The 14,825-nt window shown below is 53.3% G+C and overlaps 1 protein-coding gene across 1 annotated transcript; it reads left to right on the forward strand.

The window, feature by feature from the left end:
* The first annotated feature begins 7,849 nt into the window (after positions 1-7,849).
* Positions 7,850-13,627, forward strand: Kcns1 (potassium voltage-gated channel modifier subfamily S member 1). The gene is made up of 2 exons (XM_027954282.3): positions 7,850-8,890; positions 10,881-13,627. The coding sequence occupies exons 1-2, from the start codon at positions 7,865-7,867 to the stop codon at positions 11,346-11,348; spliced, it is 1,494 nt and encodes a 497-aa protein (XP_027810083.1). The 5' UTR covers positions 7,850-7,864; the 3' UTR covers positions 11,349-13,627.
* Positions 13,628-14,825: the final 1,198 nt, after the last annotated feature.

The following is a 14,825-nucleotide window of genomic DNA, read 5'->3' on the forward strand; positions in this document are numbered from 1 at the left end:
GGCAGGGCCTTCCCTCTGCCAGCCCAGCTCCGAGGTTTCCTTCCAGTTCAGCAAGTTGAACCGGAGACCTCCCCAGAAGCCAGGGCCTCTCTGGCCAGAACTGGGGAAGTGGCTGGGGCAGGAGGAGCCCTGTGAGTACAGCACAGGAACTGGGGACCTTGGGTTCTCTTCCTGAACTTGCCGCTTCACATGGACCACATCCTGAAATGGCTCTGAACTCCAGTTTGGCCTTTGGAAGGGGACGGGGGTCCTGCCTTAGTAGCAACCAGGGCTGGGCTGGTGGGGTCTGGATGTGGGGACAGAACCCAACGCTCAGAGCTCTGTAACGGACATTGCGGGTTATCCCTTCTTCCTCTCCCCTCAGGCTGATTCTGGCTGAAGACCTACAGTTCTGCAACTCAGGTGGGGTTCCCGGGGACGCTGGCACCCACAGCAACATCTCTCCTGGAGGCAGTGTCAATCTCTGATTAACTGACCTGCTGTCACCGCCCTGCAACCCGTGGCCTCTGGTTTGTCCTCCTGGATGCCAAGGTCCACAGCCTGAAGTCCCAAGCACTCCTCTTCGTCTCCCTAGCACCCGCGGCCACTGCCACACTGAGCTTCCTCGCTCCTGAGTCCCAACCCTCACGTCTCTGTACGTTCTGTTTCCTCCACCAAAACGCCCAACTCAGGCAGGCCTGAGCCCACCTGCGGCCTCCAGATGAAGTCCTCGCAGGATTTTCCAAACGATGGTCCATTCGTATATCTTTTCCCAGTTTTTGCCACACCTGCAAACCAGCATGGTGATGTCTCACATGCTGCCGCTACTGTGGACCTCATGTCTTCTTTAAATCACCCACTTTAAACTTATTTCAAAAGAAAACTCGATATCACTGCTCTAAATGAGAGGCGCAAGATCACTGGCCACAAATAGAATGTAATTGTGAAAACAAATACAACGAAAATAGTTCAGGCCCATTAAATTAAATCATGTCCAATAAATCAGATTATTAAACTGGAGCTAGATACGGCCACCCGCCAAGACTGAACCGGAAGCCTGCTCCCCGTCTCTGTTTTAATAAATGGAGATCAGCAAGGGTTAAAGAGATGCCAAAGACGCAGATCTCGGACTGAGACAGCTCCCTGGTGTAATCAGGATCGAAAGAGCAGCACGGTCTCACTCCAAGCCAATGTTGTGCAGTGTGGCGTCCAAGTGCTCATTAAGATCATTGTGGATTGCCCCACGTTCAGGGGAGTGTCGCCGGAGCAGCTGGGACGCCAGCTTTATGGTGGCCCTGTCCTCGACCCTGGGCTGGGCTTCCCTGGGGCTGGTCTGTGGTCAGGGCCTGCTGAGGGTTTCCTGTAGGGGGATGACAAGAACATCCCGGAACCCAGACAGTTGGCTTCTGACTGTCTCCTCCCCAGGACTTGCCTTGGGAAGGGACAGAGGCAGGTACACTCTGCTGCTGTCTCTGCCGGGCCTCCTCTGCATCCCGCTGGGCTCAGGAGTTGGCTGGTCAACTGTGAGGTGACCCTGGGAATCCTGGGTCTTCTTTCCCTGTTCTCTTGACCTTGAGGTTGAGTCCAGGTGAGCGGCCCACCACTCCGGGGCTTCTGTTGGACAGAACTGCCCTTCCTCATTGCCACCGTCCTCCCCCAGTGCCTGAATTAGTGACTCAAGGCTGCAAATGCTGATTCTGTGGACGCAGGGCGAGGTCTGGGAGTTGCAGAGAGAGCTCTCTGGGAGTCACTGATTCCGTGCGACCTCAGATATTTCTTTACCTCCCTCTGAGCCTTGTTTTCCTCCTCGGTAACCACAGAAGGTTAACGCACACAACATGCAGATGACACAGTTGCCCACAACTGCCCCTTCCCTCCCACGGCTTCCCTGGAGGGGGAGTGGACGTCCCTGTCCCAGCGATCTGGGGATTGATAGGAGCGCGTTTGCCTAAGGGGATGGGGCGGAAACGGCAGCCCCCCAGTTTCAAGATGAGGCACTGGCCTTCTTAGAACTCCTACTCTCTGCCATGAGAAGAGTTCACCCAGAAGCCATGGGTCTCGACATCAGAGACACACGGGCAGGCCTGAAGGTGAACAGTCCTAGCCAAGCCTCAAACTTGCAAGAGACAGATCAATATTTGTGGTGGGAAGCTGTGGAGGTTCAGGGGCTGCCGGTGATAGATCCACTGCAGTAAGAGCCTAATGCAGACACCAATTATTAGTGCCCAGTGAATGGCCACCTTGTGCCTCCCACTTTAAATTGTCCTTTCATTCATTCATCCCGTAACCCGAGGAAGGTGGGCATTGTTATTCCTATTTGACAATGAAGAAGCTGCAGCTTTGAGACAAGTGACTTGCCCAAGACCCCCAGCTGAGAAGTGGATTAAACTGCCACATGTTCCTTTTTGCAGTGCACCCACCGGGTACCAGGTGTCCTTTGATCATCTCATTAAATCCTCACAGCCTTGCCAGGCAGGATGTTCTGTTTCCTCCCATTTCACGTATGAGGAAGACTGAGGCACAAAGAGATTGATTGGGTCAAGGTCAGAGCCAAACAGTCTGCCCCCAAACCTTGCAGCCTTATTAACTATACTAATTACAGCAGGTCTTTGGAGAGTCCCTCCAACTTTAGTAACCCAGCTTTAACATCTGAAAAATGGGGATCACAAAGTAGGTGAAATGAGCAGGCTCGAATCTGGACAGCAGGGACCCAGGCCTGTGGGCACAGACTTATTGCTTTGCTTTCTTTCCTAAAGGTGATGGGGAGGAGAATTCAGGGGCCCCAACAGGACTCTTGTAGGTGAACTAGCTAAGCCTTGGCTGTGAAGAGCCCCCTGGCTGTCCTGGGGCCCTGAGTTCTGCCTGGGGAGTGTCAGGAAGTGGCAAGTCACAGGCTGTGAGGATGCAGAGCCTGCTCAGCTTCCTGGCTAACACTACCTGTTCCATCAGGTCCGTGTCTTGATCTGTGCCATGTGGCTCCATCTTTGGCTACCAAAGTTCAACTGCTTTAGCTCCAAATCCTGTCTCTCTCCACCATCCCTTTGGAAAGCCTCCTGGGAAGCTGCACATCCTGGTCCCTTGTGCAGACTCCAACCTCTCTTTCCTCTCTGCCTCATTCAGTAAATGTTTGCTGAGCACCTACTACAGGCTGCAGGCCATGCCTTCCCAGAGCTCATGCACTAGTGGATGAGAGAGAGCCCTGGCTGGAGAAACCTCAGAGGCTACAGAGGCCAGGAGGGGCCTAACTCAGCCCCGAAACCAGAGGAAGCTTCCTAAGGGAGAAGATGGCCTACTGCAAAAAATTAGACTCTTCTCTAGTGAAGCCACTATGAATCCATTTCTGTTCCTAAGTCAAGTACCCTGGGCCAAGAAAGGGCAGTTGCTCTGGGAAGGGAACAGCATGTGCTAATCCTCTGTGCACTCCTCAGAGGGAAGCGTTGTTTCCATTACACAGAAGAGAAAGATGAGCATCTCAGAGGAGACCCTGAACAAGGAATTTGGTAGCAGGAATAGGATTAAAGCCCACGGATTTATTACCTATCACAGGGTAACAGGTATCCCCTGTCGTGGGCTTAAAACACCACCATTTATTATCTCAGTTTCTCCGCTTCATGAGCTGCAGTCAAGGTGTTGGTCAGGGTGGGACTCTCTCCCCAGCCTTGATGAGGTAGAATCTGCTTTCCAGGTTAGGAGGTTGTTGGCAGAGTTTCAGTTCCTGGAGGACTGATGGCCTGAACATCACATCTCTCGCTGGCTGTCAGCTGGAAGTCACCCTCACCTCCTCGCCCATCCAGCATGGCAACTGGCAACTTGCTTCTCAAAGCCAGCAGAAGTCACCACCTTAAGCCACCTTATTGTGGAAGTGGCAGGCCACCACCTTTGCCTGTTCTGTTCACTAGAATCACTTGGTACCCAAGTGAGGGGTTCCGGAAGGGCATCCCAGGCGCACATCACTGGGAGACGTGGAAGAAGCTGCCCATCCAGGTCCACTTCACCCCAAAACTGTATTTTCTGCCACATCAAGTTTAATCTGTAGGCAAACTTTATGGGTTCTGACAGCACCCCTGGCAAGGGACTGAAGGAGTTTGGGGGACCGCTCACCCACGGTAATCAAAGGGCATTGATACCCTGTTAGCACACTGACCCACAAAGCCCCTGTCCCCACTTCCGTCACTTACACATGCATCTAAAACTCTGATCACCTCTCGAATGGTAAATGGAAGTGATCTGGAGATGAAACAGACCAGAGACCTTCTCTGTCTGGTTACAGAATAGGAAGTCAGCAAGCACCATGCTGTGAACTAGCTATGGGACCAGGCGGCAAGGAAGTACAGGCCACCTCTAGGATCTGAGATGACAGCCGACAGACCATTAGGAGAAAAAGGAGGATCTTAGTTCTACAACCACAATGAAATGAATTCTGCCAATATGTGAGCTTGGAAGAGACGTTTGAACACAAATGGAAACTTCAACCCTGGCTGACACTTAGCTTCAGCCTGGTAAGACCCTGAGTAGAGAATCCAGCCAAGCTGGGCCCAGACTCCTGACCTAATAAGATGATGATAAATCTGTATTGTTTGAAGCTATTGAAGTTGTGGCCAATTTTTTACAAAGTGATAAAAAACAGTTCACTGGGTTTTAAAGACTTAGTACAAAAATGAATATCTCATTAATAATTATGATTTTATATTAAAATTAAATATTCCAGATACATTGGGTTCAATAAAATATACTATTAAAATAATTTCACCTGCTTCTTTTTACTTCTTAAAAACGTTGCTATTATAAAGATTTAGTTGCATAGGTGGTCCACCTAGTATCTATTGTCAGGGCTGGCATGGGGGACACAGAGGCTGATCTGACCTTGAGCAAGCCATCATGCTTCTCAAACCTTATAATTCTTCCCTGTGAGACAGGAATAAATAACAGCACCTAACCCACAGGTACGTGTGCAGCCTGCATGAGATGAAGCCTGAATTTAGCCCCAAACAGAGCTCAGCCAGTGTGGGTAATTATCATTGTTATTAATGACAGTATTTGTAGTCTTCCATGAACTTGGTTCCTCCTCTGCAGCACCCTCTCCCCAACCAGGCACCCAGAAGCCACTCATAAATACTAGAAGATCACACGATGTTTGGAGAGTTCTTTGCCACCCTTCCCCTTGACTCTCACCAGGCCACCCCAAAGGCAGGATCAGGATTCCGTGGGCAGGTGAGGATACTGAGCCTCAGGGACAGGAGGATGCTCACAGCCCACCTGCCTGCAGCCACGACTGCAGCCCCCTCAGGCACAGCTTGGGGCTGGGGGAGATGCAGCCGCCTTCCCCAACTCCTTAAGTCAGATCCCTGCAGTCCGAGCAAGGGCCCAGCGTCACCTGTCAAATGCAGAACGTGAGAGCCTGTTGTCCCTGCCAAGTTTGTGCCAGGAATAGCTGAGCTAAGTCACCTGAAATATTTCTGGCACATATTAAGCACTCAATTAATCCAACCATTGTTGCTGCCTCTCCTGGGACCGAGGCCGAACCCCCTTTCTAGGTGGATCTCCATCCCCTACATGACCCATCCTTCGCGGACTCCAGATGGGGGGGATGACCGGCTGTTGGGCCCAGACTCCAGACACCCCCACCCCCCACCGAGTCAGGAATAGAAACCACCGCCTCCGGCCGGCCGCGGTCTCCCTCCTCCCCGGCAGCGATCGATGCGGCCTCAGCCGCGGGGGACAGAGGAACAAGGCAAGGAGGGGGCCGCGGGGCCTCCGGCTGCAGCGAGGCGGCAGGGCCGCTGGGGCACTGACAGCCCGGGCGTCGCCAGCGCCTCCGCAGCCTCTGCGCCTTTGGGGACCGTCGCGCCAGGCTCCAGAGAGCGGCTGCCGCAGGTAAGGGGCCTTCTTTGGGAAGGGGCGTGGTCCGAGGAAGGTCTTGGGCTGGGAAAGTGGGCGCTGGGAACTGCCTAGGCTTCCTGGTGCCTGAGACTCTCTAGGACACGGCCCAAAGGGGGACTCGGGCTGGCCCTGCTTGCTCATCTGTAAAATGGGGTTTGAGGACTCCCTGTCGGGGTTGGAGAAGGGATTTCACGGGAGCACTGGGTGTGGAGCTCAGCAAAGTGACCAGCAAGTAATAGGTGTTCCAAGTAAGTGTCCAGAAAGTCTTGAACCAGAAAGATGTGCAGATCTAGTCAGGGAATATTTGTTGAATTAATTATCCCATTTTATAGAGCAAGAAAGTGAATTCCAGACAGATGAAGGGATTTGCCCCTGACTCTGCATCTAGAGGGTGGTGAAAGTAGATGAGAACTTTTGCCAAACCCAGGTGGACGAGGTGAGAGTGGAGCTGCAGCACAGGTTTCTTGTGCACCTATTACTGCCAGGGTCTGCACTGCCCACCGACATCTAGCGTCATTGTATCCTCATAGCCTCCCATGGAAAGTATGATATTTTCCAGTTTGTAGATGGGAAAACTGAAGCTCAGAGCAGGGAATGGATCTGCTCAAGGTCAAGAGCTAGTAAGTGGCAGACTCAGAATCTGGACTCAGGTTTGACCTGAGGGAAGGACAAGGGATTAATGTTCATTGAGCACCCACCGTGTTCCAGGGGCTTTGCACACATACTCTGGTAACAGTTCATCCAAAGGGCCATTATCCCCATTCTAGAAATAGAGAGCAAGCCCAGAGACTGGCCTGAGATTGCACAAGTGCCAGAGGTCGGGGGGAATCCCAACCCCCTAACACCAAACCCAGGGGGAGTGAAGGACACCCAGGCTCCGGGCTTTGATGCATATTCAACCCCCAGGAAGCCAGCGTGTTTGAACCCACCGTGCACATGAGATAACCAGGGTCAGGAGGTGAGTCCCAGCCATCAATTCCATCAGAGGCAGCAGTCAGTGGGCAGTGAAGGACCTGCCACTTCCTGAGTATCAACTAAGCCAAACGCTGTAATCTACCTTAACCCTTCAGCCATCCTTGGGGGTAGGCATTGCCCATGAAACTGAGACCCGGAGAAGAAACATCTTATTCAAGGCCCCAGGTGCATCAAGGATGGTTTTGCCTGACTCCAGAAGAGGGACAGAGGCAGATAATTTAATAAACCTCAAAAAAGACATTAAGTCAAGGTAATCATTTTAACCACACTTCCAGGTGGATATTTTTATCTCTATTTGATGAAGGCTCAGAAAGGTGATGTAACTTGCCTAAGGTCCCACAAGCACACCAAGGTTCAATGCTGTCTGCCTTACATGGTCTGACTGGAGATCTCAAATTTAACCCTGTGTTGGAATCACTCCCCGGATTTTTAAGAACTCAGACCGCTGACCCCCTACCCCAGAGTTTCTGATTCAGCAAATCCAGGGTGGGCTGAGAATCTGCATCCCAGGTGACGCTGATGCTGCAAATCCAGGGAACACTTTGAGAATCCCTGGTCTAAACTGATTTTCCTAACAATCCTAGGTGGCAAGCATTACTACTCCTATTTGCGGAGAAGGAAACCGAGGTTCAGAGTGCTGGCACATCCAGGATCACACTGTAGACCTCTGGTTAGTCCTGGAAAAGAAGACATCCTACGTGAGCGTTCGGCGCATGCCAGACATAATCCTTAAAGGTAGAGCTCCCATTTATTCTCCACAGGAGAAAATGAAATGAGAATGGGGAGGGTCCGTGATCTGTCCAAAGTCCTGCAGCCAGGAGGGTGTGGGATATTCAAACTCAGGCCTGACTTGCGTCCAGAGGACATCTGACGTCTACTGATCTCTAACTGCATACCAGGTTCTTCAACAGGGCCTCCAACACCCCGCCTGGTGAAGGGAGCAGGGGATTTTAACCCAGTCTTCCTGGAAAGGAGGCCCTGGGATCTCTCAGTGCGCCCTCCGGTGTCTGCAGGGCGACCCGCTGTAGCCATGGTGAGCGAGTCCTCGGGGCCTGGCCCTGGGGTTCCCTGGCGGAGAAGCGACGAGGCTCTGCGCGTGAACGTGGGCGGCGTGCGGCGGCTGTTGAGCGCGCGCGCCCTGGCGCGCTTCCCGGGCACGCGGTTGGGTCGCCTGCAGGCCGCGGCGTCGGAGGAGCAGGCGCGGCGCCTGTGCGACGACTATGACGCGGCGGCGCGCGAGTTCTACTTCGACCGGCACCCGGGCTTCTTCCTGGGCCTGCTGCACTTCTACCGCACCGGCCGCCTGCACGTGCTCGACGAGCTGTGCGTCTTCGCCTTCGGCCAGGAGGCCGACTACTGGGGCCTGGGCGAGAGCGCGCTGGCCACGTGCTGCCGCGCGCGCTACCTGGAGCGGCGCGTGGCGCGGCCGCGCGCCTGGGATGAGGACAGCGACACGCCGAGCAGTGTGGACCCGTGCCCCGACGAGATCTCGGACGTGCAGCGCGAGCTGGCGCGCTATGGCGCGGCGCGCTGCGGTCGCCTGCGCCGCCGCCTCTGGCTCACCATGGAGAACCCCGGCTACTCGCTGCCCAGCAAGCTTTTCAGCTGCGTCTCCATCGGCGTGGTGCTGGCCTCCATCGCCGCCATGTGCATCCACAGCCTGCCGGAGTATCAGGCCCGCGAGGCGGCGGCCGCCGTGGCTGCGGTGGCTGCTGGCCGCAACACGGAAGAAGTGCGCGACGACCCGGTGTTGCGACGCCTGGAGTACTTCTGCATCGCCTGGTTCAGCTTCGAGGTGTCGTCACGCCTTCTTCTGGCGCCCAGCACGCGCAACTTCTTCTGCCACCCGCTCAACCTCATAGACATCGTGTCGGTGCTGCCCTTCTATCTCACGCTGCTGGCTGGCGCAGCGCTCGGTGGCCGGGGCGGCGGGAGCGGCGAGGAGCTCGGCGACCTGAGCAAGGTGGTGCAGGTTTTCCGCCTCATGCGCATCTTCCGGGTACTGAAATTGGCACGCCACTCCACTGGACTGCGCTCCCTGGGCGCCACGCTCAAGGTAGGCCGGGTTGGGGAAGGGTCAGGTTTACAGGTGAATTTGTAAACCTGCCATGTCCAGGCGCACCCTGAACCAAGATGCCATCCTTTGGGTCAGGCACAGGGCTAGACGCCAAGTGTATGGCTCAATCTAGTCTGACCTTCCTAATGACCCTGAAAGAAAGGGCTTACTGTTATCTTCATACCCGAGGAGAAAACCGAGGTATGTTTTTGCTTTTTACAAACTGGTCACTTTTGATATATCTGCTAAATATCAAATAAAACATAGCACAAAAATATGTAAAGCAGGATGCTTTCTGGGTTCTCGGTTAGAGCCTTTCTCCTGGCATTATCAGAAGGCACAGTCACAGGTCACCCTTAGTAGGAAAGTGTAGGAATAGCCCAGGAGCTAAAACAAGCACAGACTCGGCATTCAGTGCCAATTTCACACGCATTACTGGTTCAGTACTTAGTATGGCTTCCTCAGGAAGTTGCTGTCATTTAGTGTTATTTATTGTTTTTCTTAAATGAAGATGCAAAAATGAAGGGTGGTTTTTTAAAGCCTGGTTGCACTTTATTGAGCCCCATCTTCATGCACTGGGGATGAAATTAGTCTTGCTGGGAGAGGGAGGCAATGTGAACAGCTTGCACAAGGCTTGGTGAGAGAACAGGGTGCATGCTGGGATAGGGGACCCAGGGAACAGGGAGCCAAGAAATGAGGTTGATGAGGAAGCGGGTTTTGAAAAGCATGTCTCTTGGCCCACGATTTTCTACTTTATCTCCAAGGGAGCGTGTGAAGGGTTTAAGCAGGGGCAAGTGCTGTCTGTTCTGTGCAGATGTGGAAACTGAGTCTCTAGGAGGTGACAGGACTTGTCAGGAATTCTTCAGTAAGTAAGTGGCAGAGCCCAGAGAATAACCCAACCGTGCCCAACTTCCACATGCTCAATCCTAAAGCACCCTTCACCCTTGGCTTAGGGAAGCCTCTTGCATGCTCTCCTGGCAGAGCAGCCAGGATACTGGGTGCTGGCAGGTGACATGGGCAGAATCTGCTCAGGTACAGAGAATTCTGTTAGCCAGACCCCCTGAGTTCAGCATGTGTCTTGGGAAGATTCTGCCCCTGGGCCCTGCCCTGCCTCCACCATGCCAAGAATCAGGGCTTGAAGCTACTCACTGAAGGGTAATGATCTGGCTGTTAGGGTCAAGACCCAGGTGTAGGATGTTCCAGATGGAGCTTTACTGCTCCAGGTGAGGCCCAGGCCAGCAACAGCTTTCTCAACACCTGGGAGCTTGCTGGAAAGGCAGACCTGCTAAATTGGGTTCTGCCTTTTAAACTACGACCCTGAAGGTTCCTCCTCATATTTCAGTTTGAGAGACCTGCTCTAGACTCAGGGCTGGCACTGCTGACATTTGACGTTAGTTCTTTGTGTTGTGAGGGTCTGTCTTGTGCACTGTAGGGGGTTAAGCCCTGGCCTCTACCCATTTGAGGCCAATGGCACATCTGTCCCATTGTGACAACCAAAATATGTCTCCAGACATTGCCAGATGTCCCTTATGGGACAAAATCACCCTGTTTAAGAACCAGTGCCATAGGGCACCCATGGGTGCTCTAGGGAACTCATCCTCTCAACTTCCTTGAGGGGCAGGAGTGTTTTTGTATGTCAGAAATGTGTACTTTGAATCAAAAGTTCATGAAACCAGCTCTGCATTGTGAAGCAGAACCTGTGGTTCTGTTGGTTCGACAGCCATGTAGAAATCACAGCGTTTTTGTCACTGGCCCTTGCCCCCGGAGATCCCTGAGTTAGAAACAGCTTGGCCTTGTGGGCGCCATGGACAGCCTTTGGGCCTGTGTTCCGTCCTGGGGAGCTTCCTGCTTGCTGTAGTTGGAAGATCGTGGTTTGCTCTGTGACTTTGGACCTGCCCCTTCCACTCCCTGGGTCCTAGTTTCCCCTATCTGCCCGATACCGGGTCTGAGAGCCCGTCTGGCTGACCCGGGTTCCTGCCTTTTCTTGCAGCACAGCTACCGCGAGGTGGGCATCTTACTGCTATACCTGGCCGTGGGGGTGTCTGTGTTCTCCGGCGTGGCCTACACAGCTGAGGAGGAGAACGTGGGCTTTGACACCATCCCCGCCTGCTGGTGGTGGGGCACAGTGAGCATGACCACTGTGGGCTATGGGGACGTGGTGCCCGTGACAGTGGCTGGCAAGCTGGCAGCCTCGGGCTGCATCCTCGGTGGTATCCTGGTGGTGGCGCTCCCTATCACCATCATCTTCAACAAGTTCTCCCACTTCTACCGGCGCCAGAAGGCTCTGGAGGCGGCTGTCCGCAACAGTGGCCACCAAGAGTTTGAGGACTTGCTGAGCAGCGTTGACGGGGTGTCAGAGGCATCGCTGGAGACATCCCGAGAGACCTCTCAGGAGGGACGGTCCACAGACCAGGAGATGCAGGCCCCCCGTGAACCTCCAAACTCTCAGAGTTATTAAAACCAGGACTCCGCATCCCCCCTGCACCCCCAAGTCAGCTGAAACAGAGCGGATTGTTCCCTGTGCAAGCTCTTCATGAGAGGGAGCCTCTTGGGACCCTTCGCCTGAGAAATGAAACCTGGGCTGCATATCTCCCTCCAAAGGCCCAGGCCAGCACGGTGCCACCTAGATGCTGTGCGCCCACAGAGCCACTTGGACACCTTTATTAACCAGCCTCCCCAGCCAGGAAGCAGGCATGAGCCAGAGGATGAAGTGGAAGGATGGGGACATTCTGAACACCTCCCCTGCGTTGGCCCAGTTTGTCCCTGTGGCGCGAGATGAGAACTGCCTCACTTCTCAGATTAAGAGGCTGAGGTCTGGGGGAGGAGTGTCTTACCCAAATGTGGTGGAGTCAGGTGTGAAGTCTGTGTTTGTGGTTGGCCCCCACAAACGTTTCATCCACCCCACTCCTCTGCTCTCACGAGGTTTGATGTGATTTTAGGGGGTCTGGGGTTCCCCAGAGTTCATCCATAGGGTGAGAATGCTCTGTCAGGGAGGGAAAGGAACGGATGGGATTTGGAGGTAGGAGACCTGGACCTCAGCTGTGGTTCTTCCCTGGGAGCTGATGAGTCCTGGGGGAGGGGAAGGGAACTGCCTCCTAAGCCCAGGCGCGGGATTTGCTGAGCAATACCCTCCCGCCTTTCTTCCCAGGGCAGACTTGAGAGCAAATCTGAAGCGGCCCTGGCCTGAGGCCTGAGGCCAAGACTGAGACCCAGCTGTGGACCTACTGTGAGCCAGCTCCTGGTCCTGGCTCGTGACCCAGGGGGAGATGAAAGCTGAGTGGAGCAGAGGAGGCACAGACTTTAAGCCAGCTTAGCTCTGAAATGTCGGAGGCAGGGCTTCCGTGCATGTCCCCATGCTGACTACGGCCGTCCCCTTCTACCCACCACACACATATCCAGCCCTCCTTGAGAAGCCAGTGGGTAAAAACTTGAGACTCCTGTCTGTCCCAGGGCTAGCTCTGGCCTGTCCTCCTTTGCTGTGGGTAAATCTTTCATACTCCCTTGCCCACTCCTCTCTCCACTTGTGGAGAGAGCTGGGAAGTGTTCTCATGGCCCTTTCCATGGACACTGGCTAGAGCGCCATCACTGTACCATCATGGCCACACTGAGCCTCAGGATGGAAGGTATCATTTGGCTGAACTCAGGCTTGGGGCAGAGGAGGTACTTGGTACATGTTGACCAGATTGACTGATTCCTATAGCCTTTGGACGCCAAGCATTGAGCTGGGAGAAGAAATAGCCAGACAGGGAGAGATTCTGGATGCTCTTGAAAGAGTGTGTGAACAAGACCAAAAAGGAGGCCATTCAACTCTGCTTCCCCTGGCCCTCCTTGATTTTTTTGAGGTTTTAATTTTTATTTATTATTTTGTGGTACTGGGGATTGAATCTAGAGTGTCACACATGCTAGGCAATGCCCTAGCACTGAGCAATGTCCCTAGTCCTTCTTTTTAAAGAAAGGGTCTTACTAAATGCCTGAGGCTGGCCTGTAACTTGAGTAGCTGGGATTACAACATGTGCACCATGCCTGGCAGTTTTTGAGAATTTTTTTTTTTTTAGAATGACCTCCTTGTAGGTTCTTCACTCCCTCATTCAACAGATCTTTATAGGAAGAGTCATGAGCTGGGGGCTTTCCATGTGGCATATGGACATATTTTGTTCAGCTGAGCATTGATTTTTAGCATATTGTAAAAATGTAAATGCCTTTGGGTGAGGCATGCACTCTTCACTTCCCCATAGCATCTCCCCACCACCGTGGCCCCATATATGGACACACGTTACCACGAGTGTGTCACACCCAGAGTAGCTGATTTACTTTACCCACCTGGCCACTGATTTATTGAGTGCAGTTCAAGTGAGAGAATGATGGACAAAATAGATGTCCCTGTACTCAGGAAGCTATGTGTGCTAGTAGGGGAGACAGACTAATGCAGCAATCACAAACAGACATGGTAGTAGCTCTGAAACTGCAGGGAATTTCAAGCATAGGTAAAGCACAGGGGCGTTACCTGAGATCAGCGAAGGCCTTCCCTAGCAGAGATGATCTAGCTGTGATCCAGCCCTCATGACGGTGAATAGCTGGGTTCTGGGGAGGAGTACTCCAAGCCTTGGCGGGGCGGTGTGACAGCTTGTGTAGCTTACACAGGGCTTGGTACATAGCAGGCCCCCAGCACACAGACCCTGGGTCTCCAGATTGGACCAGGGCAGGAGCTAGGCTAAAGGGCCTCTCGGGAACTCCCCATGTAGGAGCCCCCCCCCCCCCCCCCCCCCCCCCCCCCCGCACACGTGCCTCAGCGTCTGGGCCCAGCCATGCTCAGGCTGGGGGACAGAGGTTGGAAAGCTGCATGAACTGCTCCTTACGGTCTTGCCTAAGACCCCAAGAATTTGATGGCTTCCAGATTTTCTTACCCCACAAACAAGTCCCTGAAGATGGTGCGGGGATACCTCAGGGACGAAGATTATGTGTTCCTGACATGAGCGCAGCAGCTGTGAGCCACTCTGTGTGTCTGTGAAAACCATTATGCAAATAAAGAGCTGTGCCCAGGGACCCGTTTCTGCTTGTCTAGAGCTGGCTTGCTGGTGTGTCCTCTGAGTGACTGGGGAGGGTGGGCAATATGTGGAGTGACTTGGAATCCACATTCCCTGGTTCCTGCCTTGGATTTGGCAGAGGCCTTGGCTGGAGTTCAGTCAGCCAGAACAGGTTGCAAGTGTCAGGAACTCAGTAGGAATGAACTTGGTCGAAAAGGGCAATCCATTAGAGTAAATTACTTCAGTGATCTAACTTGAGTTCTTTGGTTTCAAGCAGCTAAAACAGACTAAGAAAAAATGAATCTATTGGAAAGTGCATTAGTTTCCAGTGGCTGCCACAGCAAATTACCACAAACTCAACTGCTTAAAACAGCAGAATTTTATTCTCTTACAGTCCTGGAGGCCAGGAATCCAAAATCAGGGTGTTGGTGGGGCCACACTCCCTCCAGGGCTCCAGAGGTGAACCCCCTTCTTGCCTCTTCTGGCTTTTGGTGGTGACTCCAGTCTCTGCCTCTGGCCTCACGTCACCTCACCCTCTAAGTGGGTTTAATCTCCCAGTGCCTCACTCCTCTAAGGACATCTGTTAGGGTCCACTGGGATAATCCAAAATGACTTCATCTCAAGGCCCTTAATTTCATCACTCTTGCCAAAAAGACCCTTTCACAAATAAAGAATCATTCACAGCTTCCAGAGATTTGGATGGGGACACGTTTGGGGCCACCTGTCAGCCCTCTACAGAGCACCGTCTGATAAGGCCTTGGGAAACAGAACAATGAGGGGAGCTCTGGGGACCTCAGTAACAGGCCTGGGGACCTGCTAAGATAGACACTGCCACCCAGACGTCCACCTCCAATCCCCTTCTTCCCTGAGTCACGCTGCTCACAATCTAGTCCCAGGAGAGGGGGAGGCCC

Source organism: Marmota flaviventris, chromosome 2 (genome assembly GCF_047511675.1).
Source record: "Marmota flaviventris isolate mMarFla1 chromosome 2, mMarFla1.hap1, whole genome shotgun sequence".
NCBI lineage: Eukaryota > Metazoa > Chordata > Mammalia > Rodentia > Sciuridae > Marmota > Marmota flaviventris.

Coding starts and splice junctions, on each gene's coding strand:
- Kcns1 (XM_027954282.3), top strand. CDS start 7,865: ATGGTGAGCGAGTCCTCGGGGCCTGGCCCTGGGGTTCCCTGGCGGAGA. Junction 8,891..10,880: donor CCCTGGGCGCCACGCTCAAG/GTAGGCCGGGTT, acceptor CTTTTCTTGCAG/CACAGCTACCGCGAGGTGGG.